Source organism: Borostomias antarcticus (genome assembly GCF_949987555.1).
Source record: "Borostomias antarcticus genome assembly, contig: scaffold_164, whole genome shotgun sequence".
Taxonomy (NCBI): domain Eukaryota; kingdom Metazoa; phylum Chordata; class Actinopteri; order Stomiiformes; family Stomiidae; genus Borostomias; species Borostomias antarcticus.
In genome coordinates this window covers 36529-57330 of record NW_028176529.1, presented here as the reverse complement: position 1 = coordinate 57330, position 20802 = coordinate 36529, and the positions used below count along the sequence as shown (strand labels likewise).

The 20802-nt window shown below is 47.6% G+C and overlaps 1 protein-coding gene across 1 annotated transcript; it reads left to right on the top strand.

Moving 5' to 3' along the window:
• The first annotated feature begins 26 nt into the window (after positions 1-26).
• Positions 27-5753, top strand: zrsr2 (zinc finger (CCCH type), RNA-binding motif and serine/arginine rich 2). The gene is made up of 12 exons (XM_084462365.1): positions 27-278; positions 380-459; positions 780-861; positions 1014-1116; positions 1795-1881; positions 2458-2496; positions 2878-2990; positions 3300-3513; positions 3656-3711; positions 3901-4010; positions 4341-4684; positions 5123-5753. The coding sequence occupies exons 1-12, from the start codon at positions 235-237 to the stop codon at positions 5510-5512; spliced, it is 1662 nt and encodes a 553-aa protein (XP_084318491.1). The 5' UTR covers positions 27-234; the 3' UTR covers positions 5513-5753.
• Positions 5754-20802: the final 15049 nt, after the last annotated feature.

The following is a 20802-nucleotide window of genomic DNA, read 5'->3' as shown; positions in this document are numbered from 1 at the left end:
CAGCAGCACAACAGCGCATGCGCACAGCACAGGCCTGATATGACGGGTAGCTGCATGTTAGGCTAAGCTAAGCTAACCACCGTCTTTATATTCGTTTTTAAGTGGCTAAAAAGAGAAGCGCGTATCTAGTGCAAGGGCATTCTGCGCCGGTTTGAAATAAGGAGGAAATATTCATCTCCTTAAAACCCGGATGAGACTTGTTCTGTTTGCTTGCTTGCTAGCTAGCTGGCTAAAATGGCAGCCCCTGTGAACCCAGCGGTTTCTACACCAGCCTTGAGGTGCGTGGGTCTGATTGCTGTACTATATTGTTGTGCTGTACTATATTGTTGTCTAGCTACATGTCAGAAGTGTTTCACCGTCTGTGGTTTCGTATCCCCAGTCACAAACAGCGCAGGGCTCTCTTGAAGAGAGAGAGGAGAAAGAGGAAGCGTCAAGCCCTCGCCAGAGCCACACAGTCAGGTAACCCTAACCCGTTATCTAGGGATGTCATATCACCCCTAGACTTTAGGTTATTAGCTTCTTTATTTTTTTTACATTCACCCTGCATTTTCATGACCAGGAATGTCCGCTGAGGGATCAACTAATGTGTCGCTTCCCTAAGCAATGGGTTTGTCAGTCAAAGTACAGTTACCTCCAGCTCTGTTCATCTCTGACATGGTAGCAATACCAACCAGACAAGTCCATGCAGACCTCTACAAGTGCTCAGGAGGTAGATGGTAGGAGTTTAAGGGGCTGATATGGAACAGGCAGATCACCTGATACATCTCATCTCACCAAAGGCCTAGAAGACGGGGAGGAAGACCACTCACGTGATGAAGAAGAGGAGGACGGGGATGATGACAGGAATGCAGAAGAAGAAAGGTAGAATATAAACTGATGAGCTGTTACACGTCTTGACGGACCTCATCAGTGTCTGTGCTACAGTGTGTGTGTGTGTGTGTGTGTGTGTGTGTGTGTGTGTGTGTGTGTGTGTGTGTGTGTGTGTGTGTGTGTGTGTGTGTGTGTGTGCGCAGGCAGGAGCAGGAGTGGCTGGAGAGAGAGAGGCTAGCGCAGGAGGAGTTCAGACTGTGCACGGAGAGAGAGGACGCCATGAAGAAGAAGCAGGAGGAAGAGGAGGTACATCTCAGTTACATCACTTCCTACACAACCATCCTCGTTATAACCTGTGTTTACCCATTCATACAGTATTTGTGTGTGTCCTTATCACAACATTTGCAGCCTTTATCATTGTAGCAAACAACTGTTACCAAATCTACAGACTGGGGAGATGAATGACTAATCCACCCCCGGGTGTGGCCAGGGTTAGGGTTAGGGTCAGGCACTGTTAACTAGTGATGGCCAAACGAGGCTTTCTGAAGCACCGACTCTAAGCCTCATTAAATGCTTTGTTCACTACTGACACCTGCTGGCAAAGATAATTCAGAGTAGCCAATATGACGGCGCACCTGCAGGAGCGCTTAAATATTACTGATATAACTGATTTTGATGCTTCACCAGTGATTGGCAATTTAGCTGCAGCTGTTGGCCTATTCTAACTGGTGTGTGCTGCATATAAACCAAGGGAAGGGGAAACGCATGTACGTGTCATCAGGACCTGCGTACGTGCTCGACAAACGCCTCGGTCTCATAGCTAACATCACTACTGTTAACCAAAACCTATTAAAATGGCAGACAGTGGACCATGTAGACATGGACACATAATGACTGCTTGTGGTTTTCTGCTTTGTACAGCAGCACTGTTGAAAGTGTCCAGTTTGTTGAAGGTATGCTTACCCGTTGTGTTCCTGTCTGCAGAGGAGCATCAAGGAGGAGTGGGAGGCGCAGCAGAGACGAGAGCAGGAGGAGAAGGAGCAGAAACGGAGGGAGAAGAAGGACAGAGAGGTGAAACAGGCTCCGGGAGGATAGAGAGAGAGAAAGAAAGAAAGAGAGCGAAACATATCCTCCTCTTCAAAGATGAACAAGCTATGATCTAAGCAACACAACTGCAAGAGAGACATCTGAACCAAGCAATTAGCATCATATTAAATCTCAAATTTCCTCTGCTTAATTTGAATGTGTTTGAGTATATGGGTATTTAGTAGTATCAGAAATGTTCTCGCTGGTCTCAACATGTTCCCTTGGTTGTGATTTTGCCTCAGATATCACACTCTCTTCCTTAACTAAGATGCACTCTAAAAGAATGCCTCAGATATCACACTCTCTTCCTTAACTAAGATGCACTGTAAAAGAAAGTCCCACCTGCAAGCTCCTGCTGCCCTCAGGAAGACCCTGTATCTTTTATCCATGTCACCCTCTCTCTCGTCTTCTGTTAATGAATGAGTTCTGGTCCAGTTAGAACAGTTACAGTTGTGTTCCTTTCTGCAAATGCTGGTGAAGCTCTTCTTAACCTGCAATAACAGATATCCCGTAGCGCCCCCTGCAGGTTTTCACCAGCCTGTGTGTTTGCACCATTTGTAGGAGGCTGTGCAGAAGATGTTGGACCAGGCTGAGAGTCAGGTATGAGGAATGCAGGCATCAGGTGGATGCATACATGGTCCTTTAGAGGTAGTCTGTGATGTCATGACACTCATATCCACTAGTGCTTTAAAAGTAAGATTCAATGATGTCATTCACAGACGGCATTTGCCAGATGTGATCACATGTAGCTACTTAATGTAATTTTGATGTTTTTAGCAAAAGTCAGGGATCATCTCCCTTTCTGACATCTTTTGAAGGTGACTGCTGTTTTTTTTTCCGGGTGTCATCACATCGCTGAATGAACCTTTAATGAACGCATGTGAGCTTCAGTGACGCTGTCTCCCCACTATGACCCCGGCACGCTTGTGGGGTTTGTTTCCTCCACGGTTGATGTTGATTTGTTTGTTTGTTGTTGTGTAGCTGGGGAACGGAGGTCCATGGATGAACGCAGAGCCGCCAGACTTCGGGACGGAAAAGGACAGAGCCAACTGCCCCTTCTTCATCAAGACGGGTGCCTGTCGCTTTGGAGACAGGTGGGCTGGGGGCTCCCTCTCTCTGACACAAACACGCCAGAGAGATTTCTTAGGAAGGCTTTCTCTACTCTACAATGCATGTAGACATCTACAAGTATAGATCTGGTACCTACTTGTATCACAAGGTGACTTGCACTATTGACTCATTCAATGATGGAATTAATTAGTTTAAAAGGCAACCCTTTGATTCCCTCCCGGCCTGTGACTGGTTAGATAATAGTACAGAACCATTATCTCTAGATTCAAGCATGCAGCCCTTTCCTCTATACTCATCCACCTCTCTCTTCCTGGTCCGACCTGATTGGCCAGATGCTCCCGTAAGCACGAGCACCCGGCGTCCAGCCCCACTCTATTGGTGCGGGGGATGTTTGTGACGTTCGAATTGGATCAGAGCCGGAGGGATGACTACGACACAGACGCCTGTCTGGAGTACAGCGAGGACGAAGTGCAGCAGCAGTTTCTGGACTTCTACCAGGACGTGCTCCCGGAGTTCCGCACCGCCGGCAAAGTGGTGCAGTTTAAGGTAACGATGACCTCACCAACCAGGAAGAGGCTCCCGGGTCACCTGACATCACCTGTCATCTGAAGTACCTAATGCTCATATTTTGTAGTTTAGTCAGACGTCTGCATGTTTTTGACTCCCCCTAACCCTGTCCTGCCCCCAGGTCAGCTGCAACTACGAGCCTCATCTGAGAGGAAATGTTTACGTCCAGTTTGATACGTAAGTCCTATCTTCTCCATGTTTACGTCCAGTTTGATACGTAAGTCCTATCTTCTCCACCACCCAACGCCCCTACGAGGCCTTTGGGATATTTAATGTGTGTGGTGTGTGTGTGTGTGTGTGTGTGTGTGTGTGTGTGTGTGTGTGTGTGTGTGTGTGCGCGCGCGCGCGCGTGTGTGTTGATTGCAGAGAGGACCAGTGCACAGAGGCCTTCATGATGTTTAATGGGAGGTGGTACGCAGGCAAACAGCTGCAGTGCGAGTTCTGTCCCGTCACCAGGTGGAAGACTGCTATATGTGGTGAGTGGAAAACTGAAAAAGTGTGTGTGTGTGTGCGTGCGCGCGTGTGTGTGTGGGGAAGGGGGGGGCGGCTGTGGCTCAGGAGGTAGAGCACGTCGTCCAATGACGGTAGGGTCGGTGGTTCGAATCCCGGCTCCTCCAGTCCACATTTCATCAGTGTCGTTGGGCAAAATCCTGAACCCCAAATTGCTCCCAATGAACAGGCTACCTTGCATGGCAGCTGCCGCCATTGGTGTGTGAGTGTGTGTGAATGGATGAATGAGAGGCCATTGTAAAGCGCTATATAAGTTGAGTTTCATTTTCCATTTACACTGTCTCCTCTCTCCTCAGGGCTGTTTGACAGACAGAAGTGTCCCAAGGGGAAACACTGTAACTTCCTGCACGTGTTCCGCAACCCGGACAACGAGTTCTGGGAGGCGGACCGCGACATGCACATGTCACCTGACCGGGGCGGGAGCTTCAGGGGGAACTGGTCTGAACGGAGGGACCGAGACTGGGGGAAGGGCTCCTGGAGGAGTAGCCTCCCGAGGTCTGAGAGATCTCACAGCAGACGGGGGGAAAGGAGGAGTAGGAGCAGGGAAAGGAGGAGTAGGGAAAGGAGGACCAGGGAAAGGAGGAGTAGGGAGAGGAGGAGTAGGAGCAGGGAAAGGAGGACCAGGGAGAGGAGTAGAGAGAGGAGGGAGAGGAAGAATGGGAGCAGAGACAGGAAGAGTGGGAGCAGAGGGAGGGAGAGAGAGAGCAGGGAGAGGAAGAGTGGGAGCAGGGGGAGGGAGAGGAAGAGTGGGAGCAGGGGGAGGAAGAGTGGGAGCAGGGGGAGGGAGATGAAGAGTGGGAGCAGGGGGAGGGAGAGAGAGAGCAGGGAGAGGAAGAGAGAGAGCAGGGAGAGGAAGAGCGGGAGCAGGGGGAGGGAGAGGAAGAGTGGGAGCAGGGGGAGGAAGAGTGGGAGCAGGGGGAGGGAGAGAGAGAGCAGGGAGAGGAAGAGCGGGAGCAGGGGGAGGAAGAGTGGAAGCAGGGGGAGGGAGAGGAAGAGTGGGAGCAGGGGGAGGGAGAGGAAGAGTGGGAGCAGGGGGAGGGAGATGAAGAGTGGGAGCAGGGGGAGGGAGAGAGAGAGCAGGGAGAGGAAGGATGAATGGAGCCAGAGCCCTAGAAAACCAGGGAAGAGAGACAGGACCACCGATGACATCATCACCCCGCACCACCACAAACACTCCAAGAAGAGCAAGAAGAAGAAGAGCAAGAAGAAGAAACACAAGAAGAAGAGCCTGTCTCCTAGAGACAAGTCCTCCTCTGGAGACTCAGGGAAAGAGTCAGGGGATGAGGGAGATGTAGCAGAGGTCGCTCAGAGACTAGGAGACCCGGGTTCGAGCCCCACCAGTCACACAGAGATGGGCGGTGTCCCAGGAGAAGCTACTGAGAGAGAGGCTGTCTGTCTGTCCAGTCAGAGCCAGCTGGTCTCTGACCTGAAGACACGGGACACAGAGCAGCTCTCAGCTGGACCCTGAGGGTTAGGGTTAGGGTTGGGAGGTAGGGATGCCTCCCTCTGTCCTCCCTTCTGACAGGACAGGATCGCCCACGCGGTTGTGTTGGAGGTGGTTGGAAACATTGCTTGTGTAATGAATTCCTGCCCGCGACAGAAAAGCCCAGATACCACCCCCGGGTCTCTGGGATTTCTTCTTTGGTCTAGTGGTCGATGTTTGGCTTTGGGGCGCCTGGATGCTCTACTGTGTAGAGGACTAGCCCTATGACCCCTAGAGCTACAGCCACCATGGCTGGGTTGTAAGTGTAACCATTATGTACATACATATTAATAAAGGACTTTTGAATAAAGTAGTACTAGTGTGTATAATGTACATTTTGAGGAGGGACTTGAATGCTACTAGAGTCTGGGCTGCTCTAATGTGGTGGGGGGATATGGGTTAGGGTTAAGAGTCTGGGGTCCAGAGTCTGGGGGCTGCTCTAATGTGGTGGGGGGATATGGGTTAGGGTTAAGAGTCTGGGGTCCAGAGTCTGGGGGCTGCTCTAGCGAAGGCCCTGTCCCCTCTGGTCTTGAGCCTAGACCTGGGCACCTCCAGCAGCAGTTGGTCGACTGTCTCAGCATGGAGCCATTGAGGCCCTGCAGTCTTGCCAACATTGGCAGAAGTGAAAAGATGCCCACTGGCCAAATGGCTATACACATTATGTGGGATATACTGGACAGATTTGTAGCAACTGTTTATCTACAAGCTGACTTATTGCTGCATCCTGCTTGCCTGTCCTGAATGTTTCAGAGGGCAGATAACTTTCTTCTAATCAAGGAACAGGTGTTCATAGCTCTGTCTGCATCACTACACTGAGGTGACATGTTGGTTGTACTGTCTGATATTTTTTAACCTGTCTGTCTATCTTTCTGTCTGTCTGTCGGTCTATCTCAATCATTAATTGTCTGCACCTGTTTTATTATTGTATCTGAGGCTTCAGATGTTTGGTGATGGGAACTCAGTGGGTGAGAACAGACATGCTGAATAGACAAAGATTTAGGCATGGGCAGCATCTTTAGTTAAATTTCTTTATTAGGAGTTACCTCTTTAGATACAGTATCTCGTTTATAGGGTCCTATAAAAAATGAATTTTGCCATTCATTTAAAAATAAATATGTATTATTTTATGCCAACCTACATTCATTCTCAGCGTCGGTACGTCCAGTTTGATAATTCACCTGGGCCAGCAGACTAAGCAGAGCCTTGACCCAAACAAGCTGTCCTGAATGGTCTCCCAGGTCACCCACCATCACAGCTACAACAGTGACACCAACAACCCTGTCACTCTGCTACAAGCTTGGGTCTGCATGGCCTGGGACTGGACCGGCTGGCCAAAGGGCTGCTGGGGTAAGCCAACGTTGTTCCTCCAGTAGTTGCCCTGGTCCATGATTTTCTATCAAACAATTTCTCAGAGTTACATTGGCAGTCATTGGTCATACACAGAGATATCCATCATTCTGAACCATTAATCTAAGCCCACCATTGGTCGAGCTCTGCCATATTGGAATACAAATGGTCACATTCTTGTGGTTGGACTATAGCATCGTCTGATTGTAAGATTGACATTTGATCTATTTGGCTTTCTTCCTCCAACCTAAATCTGCGCTGTTGGACCTGTACCATAAATTGACCAATGGTTATTTTTGATACCTGTTTTAACGCTAGGCTAGCAACAGGCACTACGCAACATGCTGTTATTAATATAATCAAAAGGATACAGGCTACCACTATCCCTACACCCCTCAAGACCTTGCTCCATGACAGATTTTTAAGCCATTCCCACCATTGTTCAGTTTTGGTGTTCCAGTTAGAATTTATCACATGTTCATCACGTAGTAGTTTGAGTTTGGACAAAGCCATTGTAAGGTTCCCTCCTTCTCCAGTGTGCATAGGTATTACTGAACAGCATTCTTCACCTATTTGTTGGCATACTCCCTGATCTTCGGCTAGGAGTGTTTCAATTACAAACCTATTTTGCAGAGCCATAAGAGATACAGCATGCAGTTGTTCTCTTACACCCTCAAGCGCGCGTATGGTGTAATTAATAAACCTCTGTTGGTTGTACCACATGTAATTGATCCACCTACTGTTACGAGCGAGGTACTGCGCGTTAATTATTTGTCCGTAAAACGGTACTGCCCCTGCGATTTGCCCTGAAATTATCCAGGACTCGCTTATGGCTTTATGGTCATCGGGCGCACCAAACGGTTCTTGATTCCATGCTATGTAAACTTTATCATCTGTTTTCCATTATTGGCCAATGTCTCTCTTTTTCCTATCCCCTGATAATGTTGATGGGGCTAAAACAGTTATTTTCCCTGTTAGCATTGTGGGTGCACAGATCCCTTCCCAGCTGTTTGGAAGGTGAGTGCGAATTTGCTCATCTTTTTCACATATCCAAAACATGTCCCCTATTGGGACGGTTCCCCCAGAATAATCTGGAATCGCGTATTGTGAGATTTGCGTGTCCTCTAGCCGATAGATAACCTTTTTCCCATTTACTACTAGTTGTTGACATTGGAATTTTGCCTTCTTTGTGGTATTACATAGTTTGAGGTACTCTGTTTTGTTTCCGTTTCCACTTTTGTCGCTTGGGTACCATGTTATGTTTCTACACTGCACTAGACCCTTTCGGTCGGTTAGTTTTGGAGTTGTATGTGTGACCGTTTGTCGCAGCTTTTCTCCTCTCACTATACAGAAAGGAAATACTAGGTCTGGTGGAATTCTCACTACCGGAGGTAGAGGGTATTCTTCTTTTGAGGTGGCGGATATATTTAATCTAACCGGACATACTTGTGTATCTTGGCTCCAACCGACGGTCTTTTGATTGTGGCGTCCTGCCAAAAACATGGCACATGGTGCAAAGCAATGTTCGATTTTTGGACATTCTCCTATTTGACTTCCTGGAATTGGTCTTAAACTAGGCAACCTTTTAGCATTATAGCATGCCACACATGTTTCATTACTCACTTGTCTGGCAGAGAAGTTTAGCCACTGGTAGAACATATTCGAGCCCCATTGTGTTGTTTTCACCCTGTTGATGGTGACAGCCCTACCCCCTGACACATCCCTTCTCTGCCTGTAAATCCCAGTAAGCTTGACTACTCTCTTAGCTTTTACTAGCATCATGATTCTCCCATTGAGTGTGTCCTCACAGTGTGCCGGCAGGCGGCAGATGACCGTAATGGTTATTGACCCTGTTGGGGCATTTGTCTCCTACTGCCCAACTATAGATTTTGGTTTTCTCTGAGGTTACAGTCAGTGCCAGATATCTTGGGACAACTTTCGTGTATGTCAGATTTGTCTTTTTCCCCATGACCATTTTCCCTTGATCTGCAGCCAATACCCCTGTGGCCAGAGCACATTTTGCCAATGTCTCTTTCTCTTCCTTGGTGTATGTGCGGTTTAGGAATCTGTCAGGCATGGGTTTTTTGGTGGATTCCTGGGATGGCCTGCTGTTCTGAGGGGGGTCAAAATAGTGCATTCTGTATGCCAGTATCATCAAGCATATTGCTGATATTAACATAAAGAGGCTACCCCCTAATACCCACAGGTCAACCTCATCCTGCTTTCCCTTTCTCATCCCCTGCCTGTTCTGTTTCTTCCCTGGCTTAGGTTTCGACATTATTTTTAACTCTATTTTGAGTGTCTGTCGTTCATCGTCTTTCTGGTCCACTGCTAGTGGATCGACTGCTGGTGGCGCTGTTGGTTGAAGTGCTTCCAGTTGAAGCACTCCCATTTTCTCCTCGTCCGGCCAGTCTTTGAGATCGCCTGACTCCCTGAGGGGAGACATCGCCTTCCCCGTCCCGGTGTTGTTCATGCTCCTGCGGGGCGGTATCACCTGCCCCTTTCAACCCAGGAACTGTTGCTCTTCTTCTAAAGGCTTCCTGTGTCCTTTCAGGATCTTCTGCTCTGCAGCAATGATTTAGGTGGAACCAAAACTTCTTACCGTCAACTTTTACGGCTGTTCTGGTGGCTAGTCGGACTTTGAATGGTCCGTCTCGTCTGGGCTCATTCCACTTTCTTTTGAACACCTTCACATATACCAGTCTCCTGGAGAGATTCTCTGCAGTTCCTCAGCGATCTCCGCCTCTCTCTCCTCTGTGGCTCCTTTCACCTGTTGGAATACAGCTTTATGGATTTGAGTTAGATGCTGTAGGTAGCTTTGCAGCTCCCTTTCCAATTTTTCAAGAGAGGGCCCATCGATGGGGCCCCTCGTGTGCGGCACTGGCATGAGTCGACCCGTTAGCATTTCATGCGGGGTTAAGTGTGTTATTCGGTTAGTACTTGATCTCATACTCATTAGTGCTATTGGTAAAGCTTGCAACCAGTTCAGCTGGCTGTCTTGCATAATTTTTGCTATCTTTGCTTTCAACGTGCCATTCGCACGTTCTACACTACCTTGGCTCTGTGGGTGATATACGCACCCATATCTCTGCCTGATTCCCAGCATCCTGAAAGCTATTCTGGCTATATCTGCCACAAAGGCTGAACCGTTGTCTGAACTTAATGTGTCCGGGATGCCAAACCTGGGGAATACTTCTTTACACAAAAATTTTGCCACCGATCGTGCATCTTCTCCAGCTGTTGGAACTGCTTCTATCCACCTACTAAATCTGCAAACTACTACAAGAATGTATCTCATTTTCTGCATCCGCATTGTCATGTCTACGTAATCAATCATTAAGTGCCGAAAAGGTCCATCCGGAACTGGAATATGTGCTATTGGGGCTGTAAAAGTTTTTCTAACATTTAATCTTGCACAGACGTCACATTGTGCTAAAGTTCTGTCTACCGTGGCCGCTAAATACGGTGACCACCAGTTCTCTTGTAGACGTTTAATCACTTCCCCCCTTGCGCAATGGCTAATGCCATGCGCATTTCTAATAGCAAACCCAAGTAACGAGATAGGCAGCACAAAATGTCCCTGATGACTGCGCCATAGTCCTTTTAGAGGACCAGGTGAGGCTTTGTATGAAGCCCCTCTCTTGGCCCACATAGATTTCTCCTGAGGAGAAGCCCTACCTTGTGCTAATATAAGAGACGGAATGGTTACGAGTGGTTCTATGTCTTCCGCCAAAACTACAGGCCCCATCGTGATACCACTACCTGTTGCGGCTTGCCTGGCTGCTTCATCAGCCTTGTTATTGCCAATAGCAATGATTGAATTTGTTTTTTGATGTGCTGGGCATTTAACAATAGCTAACGCAGTGGGTAAAAGCATTGCTTCTAACAAATGTGAAATGGCATCTCTGTGAATGATGGGAGTACCGTCAGCTCTTTGAAAACCTCTCTGTTTCCATATGTTGCCGTAAATATGACAGACTCCGTACGCATAGGCCGAGTCCGTATATACGTTTAATCTCTTACCAGCAGCTAGTTTACAAGCGACAGTCAGTGCCTTAATCTCTGCCAGTTGTGCAGAACATGGTTGTGCTATGTGTAAGCTCTGAATGTCTCTGAATGATTCACCATCATCTTCTAATTGAACCACACCATAACCGGCGTGATTTCCAGTAGCATCACGGAAACATGAACCATCTACAAACAAAGTAAGATCAGCTGGGATCGGTGTGTTATGTAAATCATCTCGGGCACGCATAAATGTGTTTGTTGCTAAAATGCAGTCATGTGGCGTACCATCTGTCGGCAGTACCATTCTGGTGGCCGGATTCACTGTACTACATCGCTGAATTGTCAGTTCTGGTGCAGAAAGTATTACCTCATAACCGGTGCGTCTGGCATGTGTCAGTACGAATCGTTGGCTAGTGAGTAAAGCATGTAGCTGGTGGGAGGTGTATAAAATCACTGGATGTCCCATAGTAACAGAGGAAGCTTTCTGAAATGCAAACGAGGCTACCGCTAACCCTTGATAACATGGAGGTAATCCGGCCTCAACATTATCTAATTTAGTACTATAGTATGCTATGGGCTGCTTCCCTATCGGGGTGTCCTGCATTAACACGGCATTAGCATATCCTGCTCTTTCAGCTACATACAAATGAAAAGGTTTAGAGTAAACTGGGTTACCTAAGGCTGGTGCTGACTGCATGTCACCTTTTAGGGCCACGAACGCCCCTTCAGCTTTTTCTGTCCACTGCAACTGACTTTTTTGGTCCTGTTGACCAGCAGCACGTATAAGAGCATGAAGTGGAGCTGTTTTAAATGCATAATCACAAATCCAGGGTCGACTGTATCCAGCCATGCCCAGAAAAGACAACATGTTCCCTACTGTTTGTGGTTTGGGAGTTTTTACTATGGCCTCTATCTGAGATTTAGCTATGTGTCTCTTGTCACCACACAATTGTCTTCCTAGATACTCTACACTAGGCTGACAAAACTGTAACTTATCCTTACTAACTTTATGCCCTCCTTCAGCTAGTCGTGTCAGTATTGTTATAGAGTCCCTTTCACACTGCTCTTTAGTATCACTACAAATCAGTAGATCATCTACATACTGTAATAGTGTACTTGATACATGCAGATCCTGTAAGTCTTGTGCTAACACTCTGTTAAAAGCTGATGGGGAATCTGCGAATCCTTGAGGAAGTCGCGTATATGTGAACTGTGAATTTCGATACGTGAATGCAAATAAATGTTGCGAATCTTTATGTATTGGGACACTGAAAAATGCAGAACATAAGTCTATGACTGTGTACCATTTTGTGTTCGGTGGGATGTTTGATAATAGTGTGTGTGGGTCAGGGACAACGGGCTTGGGAACCTCCACAACTGAGTTGACAGCTCGCAAATCATGCACCAATCGGTAATCGTTTGAATGTGGCTTCTTTATTGGAAAGATAGGTGTATTACAGGCGCTTCTTGTTTTTATTAGTACGCCTGCATTCACCAGACCTTCTATTATAGGGCCTATACCCTCCGTGGCATGTTGTTTAAGAGGATATTGTCTTTGGTATGGCAAACATGCTCCCTCTTTTACCTTGATTAGTATGGGTTGTGCAGATTTTACTAATCCTACGTCTGTTTTGTGTTTGGACCATAAACATTGGGGCACCTGGGCCAAAAGACCCTCCTGTTCTACAGTTAACATCTGATGCACGGGCGGCTTAACTGTAACTAGAACACGTTCTGCTGTCCCTACGTCATATATCTTTGAAGATATTCTTAAATACTGTGCATCTGGGGAAGCATGGATATACTTGTTGCCGGTTGTCTCCCACTCCGGTATCTGCATGGCTGTTCTAACCATAGGGCCTAGCTCATGGGACTGATATCCCTCAGATACCATTAATGTGACGTGTGGGGTGGAGTTATTCACCTGAAACCATTCTTGCAATTCTGGTGGGATTGTAACTCCTGCTGCTGCCCCCTGGGGTCCTATATAAATGTCATTGCTAATTAGTGAATACTGCTGTTTGTTAATCATTTCCTGAAAACACCTATCATAATCAAACTCTGCAGGAGTTAGTTCAGTGAGATATTGAAGTGTACAGTGCAGGGGCAGTTCTGGGCTTTTAGCTTGCCCTACCTTGGTGCGTATCCACGGTTCCCATTCTATCCACCGCTGTTTCAGTGCTGATTCCTGTGGGGTAAGCTTTACCCAATAAACTACTGGGTGTTTGTCTTTGTGTATGATTACGCGACCCTGTACGATTCTACCGGGCCTGTATTTGTAATCATGATCTGTTACCAAAGTCATCATTTGCGTGAGTGGTTCTTCGGGGAAGGTAATACTTAGTCCATCTTCTGTACATGTGATGTTTGCCCCTAGAGGGCACAAAATGTCTCCTCCTAACAGATTGAGGGGTGATTGAGCAGCATATAGTATGGGTGCCACAACTTCTTTATCGGCAATGAGCATCGTGATTGGCTTGGTGAGGGGTACAACTTGTGTCTTCCCAGAGAAACCTACTGTTCTTATTGATGAGCTAGAAAGGGGCAATTTACATCCGTCACTTCCAATACACGAATATGTTGCCCCTGTATCTACCATGAATGTGTGGTGTTTACCAAGTATTGTTACTGGTATATTGGGCTCGTCATGCGGTTTTAACGAGATGATTGGTGTCATGGTGTTCCCCTCCGGTTTCTCTAGGCACCCCTAATCCCAGTCTGCCGCAGGGCCTAACCATGGATTTGCTGGGCAGTTTCTTCTGAAATGGCCCATTTCTCCACACTGCCAGCATTCTCTTGACGGTCTTTGGGGTTCTTCTGCCATATTTGGTGTTGACTGCGGGCGTCTGGTTTGTTGTTGACGCTGTTCACCTTGTTGCTCTTGTGCCTGTGGATTTTGCTGTTGTCTTTGGGGGGCATAGTTTCATTGGCCGTACCGTTGCTGTTGGCCTCCTCTCCATCCTCCACGTCCTCGCTGCATTGGCCTGCCTCGGCCTCCCAGATCCTCGCGACGGTATTCTGCTGCTGGGTTGACATGCACATGGATGGGAGGATATGCAGATTGAGTTGTGGGTGGACAGCCTGGCATCGTCTGAGTGGGGGATCCTGGACCTATTTGTGGTTGGGTTAGAACTTGGGATATGACTGGGGCCTGAGTGAGGGTTTCTTCAGTCCCCGCCATCAGTGGGGTCTGAGCCTTTGCTTTTTCTTTCTTTTGTTTCTGAGTTAGCTCTCCCAGTTGCAGTGCTGTGAGTTTGTTGGCCAACACTTTGCTCAGCTCTTCTACATCTTGCTTTTCTTTTCTGTACATGTCCACATGATGGACGATGTGTTCTGAGAATAGTGGCCACTCCATTTTCACCAGTCCTACTACTCCATCCAGTTTCCTCTGTACTTCGCCTGGCATGGCCTTTTTGACCATCAGTTTGAATAGGCTCTGGCAGGTGCTGTTAGCGTTCCAAGCACTCCCTGTCTCGTCAAGCCATTTTCGTTGGAAGTCATGCAGGAACTTGGTTGGACATTCGCCATCTTTCAGCTTCTCTCCTTCGAGCTTGGATGGATCCATCTTCTCTGGATATTTCTTTCTGAGCTCTGCCCATACCACGGTGCGATGTCCTCCGAACCCCACTCCGTTGTAGGTGGCTCCGGCCATTACTCCTGGTAGTTGGGCTCCTTCGAAGATCTCGTCCGTGGCTTGTTTTCCAGCCACGTTCATCAGTAATGCCTTAATGTCCCCCAGGGCCAAAGTTACTCCTGCTGTACTTTCTTCTAACGCTGTTATCCATTTATTTGCCCCTTCCGTGACGTTCGGTAGTCGTGCAACCAGACCTATCAGATCCATGAATCCCCATGGTACGTATGCAGGAGCCTGTCCGGGTCCTTTGATTACTAGTGGGCAAATTCTCTCAGTCGACCACTGTGTTTCGATTTGCGGGTCACTCTCTCCCCTTCTTATGAGCCGTAGTCCTGGGTTTCTCTCCCAGCTTGAACTCCTAGTCCCTTCCGTTCTCCTACTCCGGGGCTTGGGTGCTCTCTGACGTTCTTCCTCTTCAGAGTCAAACTGTGACTGTTCTGTTGGGCGCAATGGCTTCATGATGCCTGTCAGGCTTACTTCCATTTCTCCACGATGGTCGGGATGCTTCTTTTTTCCTGAACGAGGTCTGTGGAAGCTTGTGGTCGGGGATGACGGTGTGAACAGTTCTTCCAACTCGTCACAATTCCTTTCAGCTACTTGTATTCTTCTTGCGTTTTCTAAAATGAGTTCTTGCACCTTGTTTATGTTAATCGGCTGTCTGTCGTTTGCTGGTATCCCCGTTGAGCTCTCCAGGTACAGGGCATCTCGATCTTCCTGTTGGTTTGATGGTGGTATGTGGTTTACCTCATCTTGGTCATTTCGTCTTTGTCCAGTGGGGGTCGTGTTCGGCGGACCGGGCCCCAGGCTGCTTTCTGGACATCGTGATGAGGTCTCTGGTGGAGTTTGTTGAGACTCCCTCCTTCTCTCTCTCTGGTGTTGTTGCTGTTCTTCTTCTTGTAGCAATCTATACAACCGTCTGTCTTCTTCCTCCTCGGGTCTTTCTCTCTCAGTTCTTTGGTGGGTGGATGCAGCCGCTGTCGTTGGTTCTGCTGGAGCAGGCGCAGGTTCTCTTATTGTCAGGATGAAGTCCCCTTTGATTGCACAATTCAATTCTTCTCTGGCCTTGTCTTCTCCCGCTGGTATCACTGGATAGAGCCCTGCTCTGAATGGGTTTGGGCGGCCGAATGGGTTCAGTCTGCCTGGATACGGGGGAGGGTCGATGTACCCTGTGGGAGCCATGGGGGTCGTGGGAGTTGTTGCTGGACTCCTTTTTTTATTGTTGTCTTCTGCTTTTGGTGTGGTATTGGCTGTCATTTCTTGCTTGACCGCCTCCATCTTTTTTCCTCCTCCCTCCATTCTGAACCATTGTAGCACCTCCCTTTCTTTGGATCTTTTACCTGCCCTTTTGTCACTGTTATCTTTTGCCTTGTGGTGTTTTATGTTTTGTGCCATCTCGTCACAACCTGCCACTATATAGGTACCACCTTTCGGCCACACTGGATTTCTAGCATGCCATTTCCGCATGTATTTTAGAATTTGTTTTTTGTGTGTCGGGTGCTTTGTCACCACTAGCTCGACTGGGGTTGTTCCCTCGTTGCCCCTGTCCTTCCCATTCACTGTTCCTTGGCTCGCCCCCATGTATCACTGTCTTGCTTGATTAGCTAGGGATCTAGGGATTTCTGCTACTCCTGGTTCGTTTGTTCTAATTAGCACTATTATCTTTCCTACTGTTACCCCTACTTTAAACTTTGGGATCTGGTATGGGTTGTATTCTAATTTAGTTGATCCGTCTCGCTGTGGTGTTTGCTTTATGTAAACAAACTTGCCTGTATCTCACTTGATTGTAATACAGATCCGTGGATCTATTGCCTCCCGGTGTATTCCTCCTAATAAGAAACCTTCTGGTAACCTAAAAAATGGCCTTAGAGAAACCTTGGCCTCTGATCCTGGGTTATCACACAATTGACTTAAAACCTGATGTAAGCTTAGGGGGTCCCACAGTCCCCTCAATAACTGCCTCCAAGGTACAGTTGGAAATTCTTCTTCTACTTGTGTTAAATTGAGAAACTTAGTTATACGCCAAAGTTTTAATCTAACATCGTCTTCTGTTTGCCACACTTCGAAACCGTCTTTGTCTATGTAGGTGCGTTCTAACCAAAAATGTGTTCGTATGCCTTTGGTTTCTGGGTCACCTTCAGTGGTATGATCTGTGTTAAATATCTCGTCACTGTCTACGTTCTCATCCATAAATGTGCCTTATATCGACTTGTACTGAGATGCCACCAAGCCTGGTTATTGTTCGCTCTATATGAACACAAGTGTGTGGAGGAAAAACAGGTACGCCCCTTTCTGTCTGGTAAAAGCGTGTTTTAGTTGCCAGAGTCTGTATGTTTTCGTGGATGGTTGTGTTCGTGGTTATTGATACCTCTGGATGTATACACACAATTCTCTGAGTGGTTTGGACTCTTATGAGTCTCCCTTCTGGTGAAAATACAATATACGTGATTGAACCTGTGTGGGGGCCCCTTTAAAAATGAATGGGATATCTATACTGTACGTATGTGTACGTGATTGTGTGGGTATGTGTGTGCGAGGGATGTGTGTATATAGTGTGTGTGTGTGTGCACGTGTGGGTGTGTGTGGTGTGTGTTGTGTGTGTGGTTGCGTGTGTGTGTGTGTGGTACGTGTGTGCGTGTGTTGGGTGCGTGTGTGTGTTGGATGTGTGTATGTGGCCAGGGACGGCAAGGAAACTAGGGGTGTGTGTGTGTGTGTGTGTGTGTGTGCGTGGCCAGGGGTTGCAAGGCGGTGTGTGTGTGCGTGCGTGTGTGCGCGCGTGGCTAGGGGTGACTAGGGGTGTGTTTGTGTGTGCGTGCTGTGTGTGTGGCTAGGGGCGGTGTGTGTGTGCGTGCGTGTGTGCGCGCGGCTAGGGGTGACTAGGGGTGTGTGTGTGTGCGTGCTGTGTGTGTGTGTGTGTGTGGCTAGGGGCGGTGTGTGTGTGTGTGTGTGTGGCTAGGGGCGGTGTGTGTGTGCGTGCGTGTGTGCGCGCGCGTGGCTAGGGGTGACTAGGGGTGTGTGTGTGTGCGTGCTGTGTGTGTGTGTCTGTGGCTAGGGGCGGTGTGTGTGTGTGTGTGGCTAGGGGGTGTGTGTGTGTGTGTGGCTAGGGGCGGTGTGTGTGTGCGTGTGTGTGTGTGTGCGCGCGTGGCTAGGGGTGACTAGGGGTGTGTGTGTGTGCGTGCTGTGTGTGTGTGTGTGTGTGTGGCTAGGGGCGCTGTGTGTGTGTGTGTGTGTGGCTAGGGGCGGTGTGTGTGTGCGTGCGTGTGTGCGCGCGTGGCTAGGGGTGACTAGGGGTGTGTGTGTGTGCGTGCTGTGTGTGTGTGTGTGTGGCTAGGGGCGGTGTGTGTGTGTGTGTGTGTGTGTGTGGCTAGGGGCGGTGTGTGTGTGCGTGCGTGTGTGTGCGCGTGGCTAGGGGTGACTAGGGGTGTGTGTGTGTGCGTGCTGTGTGTGTGTGTGGCTAGGGGCGGTGTGTGTGTGTGTGTGTGTGGCTAGGGGCGGTGTTCGTGTGCGCGCGTGGCTAGGGGTGACTAGGGGTGTGTGTGTGTGCGTGCTGTGTGTGTGTGTGTGTGGCTAGGGGCGGTGTGTGTGTGTGTGTGTGTGGCTAGGGGCGGTGTGTGTGTGTGCGTGCTGTGTGTGTGTGTGTGTGTGTGTGTGTGTGTGTGTGTGTGGCTAGGGGCGGTGTGTGTGTGCGTGCGTGTGTGTGTGTGTGCTATAAGGGAGAAAAATACTTGAACAATGCTGTTAACCATGCGTATATATTATATGCAACCAGCTGACCCTCAGCAACAAAGCCCAAACTTTTTTAATACAGTGTTTACCACGATGTGCCAACACTGTCTTGTAATCTTAAACACTATACACTTATTTTATAAAAATAAGTAAATGACGTCTCTTAAAGTCCGTTTCATGAAAGACCTGTCTGTCACGCTCACTCACTCTTCAAAAGCTTCTCCGCTCTCTCTCTCTGGGCCTCTGTCCAATCACCACGGGACTTATCTAATTTGGCGTCACTCCCAGACACCACTCCTTAAATGGTGACTGTCACTTTAACTCTGTTATTTGTCTTGAGCTAAAACCCCTCACTTATATACCGGTACTTACAATATATAGAATACTTATAATATACTACAGTTCTAAGATGCACACATTGATGTCTACAGCTGTATCTATTCTGGCGTCACTCCCAGACACCACTCCTTAAATGGTGACTGTCACTTTAACTCTGTTATTTGTCTTGAGCTAAAACCCCTCACTTATATACTTACAATATATAGAATACTTATAATATACTACAGTTCTAAGATGCACACATTGATATCTACAGCTGTATAATACAAAAATTACCTTGAAGTAGGTCTTGAAATCATCTCATAATTATCTCACTCATGACAAGGCAATCTTTAATAATAGCTTATCTACAAATGGCCAAAAAATGCCTCTCTGGGCAGCTCGCAATCGCTTTTCACTCAGCGATTTATGCCTCTCTGGGCAGCGCGCAATCGCTTTTCACTCAGCGATTTATGCCTCTCTGGGCAGCGCGCAATCGCTTTTCACTCAGCGATTTAAAGCATTCTTTACTGCTTTCTTCTCGAGGAATCACGTGTAAATAGCCTACTCTACCGTAACCGGGAGCGCTTTTTTCTCCGCAACACTATCAACAAAAAAGAGATCCCTGCTCTGAACTGCTTAGTACTAAAAATAGAAACACAACATTCCTTCTGTTACAGTTCCCTGTTTTTAGGTATGGTGAGGCTAAAAACTACGCATACATTAGGTTAGGGCATGCAAATTTTCTCTCATAATTAGTCATTCATTCTTTTCCGCACCATGGTGTTTAAAGATAGGAAAAGACAGACATATATATTGCATTAAATCATCAACAGTGCCTGTATAGATTAGAAATTGGTAAAACTGTACTACTCCTTTAATATATATATCTAAGTTCTTTAGAGAGGTGAGAGTACCTATTCACCTGGGCGGACCTGATCACTTTCAGTCACACATATAAAATTGGCAGAATTTGAAATGGCTCTGCTTACCTTATAATTTGGGCGCGTTTGTGTGCTGAAGTGAAGCAGGACCCAAGGTGTCAGGCCTCGGTGTCTTGTCTCTCCTGGCTTGGCTCGCCACTTGACGTGTAAGACGCCTTTGGGTTTAGTTACAATCTTCAATGTTCTTTGTTCAGTAGTTGAAGTCGAATCAAAAAGGCACTGGTGACTGGATCTTAATGCAATAGGTTTTATTTGTTGGTACACTCAGTAACAGACAAACTAAAATCGGTGGGCTCTCGAGAGATATCACACACGACTGATGTTGACTGTGTCTTAACTTTATCTGATGAAGAGCACCTGGTTTCCCACGCCATGTAGTTTCTAGCCTGACTCGTTATCTGATACAATGTTTCAATTTCATTTCAACGTTTCTTTTGTGGCATCTGCGTTCTCACAGGAGCAGGAGCGCTCCCCCTCCCTTACACAACAAACCTCGTGATAGCTGTTTCTGGCCCTGTCTTGTCACAATATGCTGCTTCTGGCCTAAACTGACTTTAAGAATAGACACATATAATATAATCTTGATTAGAACAAAGGGTCAAGCCTAATTAGGCAAATTAATACACGACACCACCTACCTACCAGGCCAGCACAGGTAAACCTACCACCTACCTACCAGGCTAGCACAGGTAAACCTAGCACCTACCTACCAGGCTAGCACAGGTAAACCTAGCACCTACCTACCAGGCTAGCACAGGTAAACCTAGCACCTACCTACCAGGCTAGCACAGGTTAACCTACCACCTACCTACCAGGCTAGCACAGGTAAACCTAGCACCTACCTACCAGGCTAGCACAGGTAAACCTAGCACCTACCTACCAGGCTGGCACAGGTAAACCTAGCACCTACCTACCAGGCTAGCACAGATAAATCTACCACCTACCTACCAGGCTAGCACAGGTAAACCTACCACCTACTGTACCTACCAGGCTGGAACAGGAACTAGGATGGTCCTTATGCTGATATGGATCAATTATCAACACAATCATAGCCTTTTATACCCACTAACCCCAGATGACTTGGGTATTGGAGTGGTTTGCAGGGAATCACAAATCCAGGAAAAAGCACAAGAGTCACAAGAGACAAAAAAAGCCCTCTACCTCCCTCTTGTGGCTATAGCTGTAAATAACCTTCTGTTTAATAATTATATTTCCAACAAGTCACTGTTACCTTCCTACTGTGACATCTCTTCATCTCTGTTGAATATATATTACCATAACACACCTCTACTAGCTCATGA

Excerpts from the sequence above, each read along its gene's own strand:
- zrsr2 (XM_084462365.1), top strand. The coding sequence starts at position 235 with ATGGCAGCCCCTGTGAACCCAGCGGTTTCTACACCAGCCTTGAG. Across the intron at positions 279-379 it reads GTTTCTACACCAGCCTTGAG|TCACAAACAGCGCAGGGCTC; the intron begins GTGCGTGGGTCT and ends TCGTATCCCCAG. Across the intron at positions 2,497-2,877 it reads TGGACCAGGCTGAGAGTCAG|CTGGGGAACGGAGGTCCATG; the intron begins GTATGAGGAATG and ends GTTGTTGTGTAG.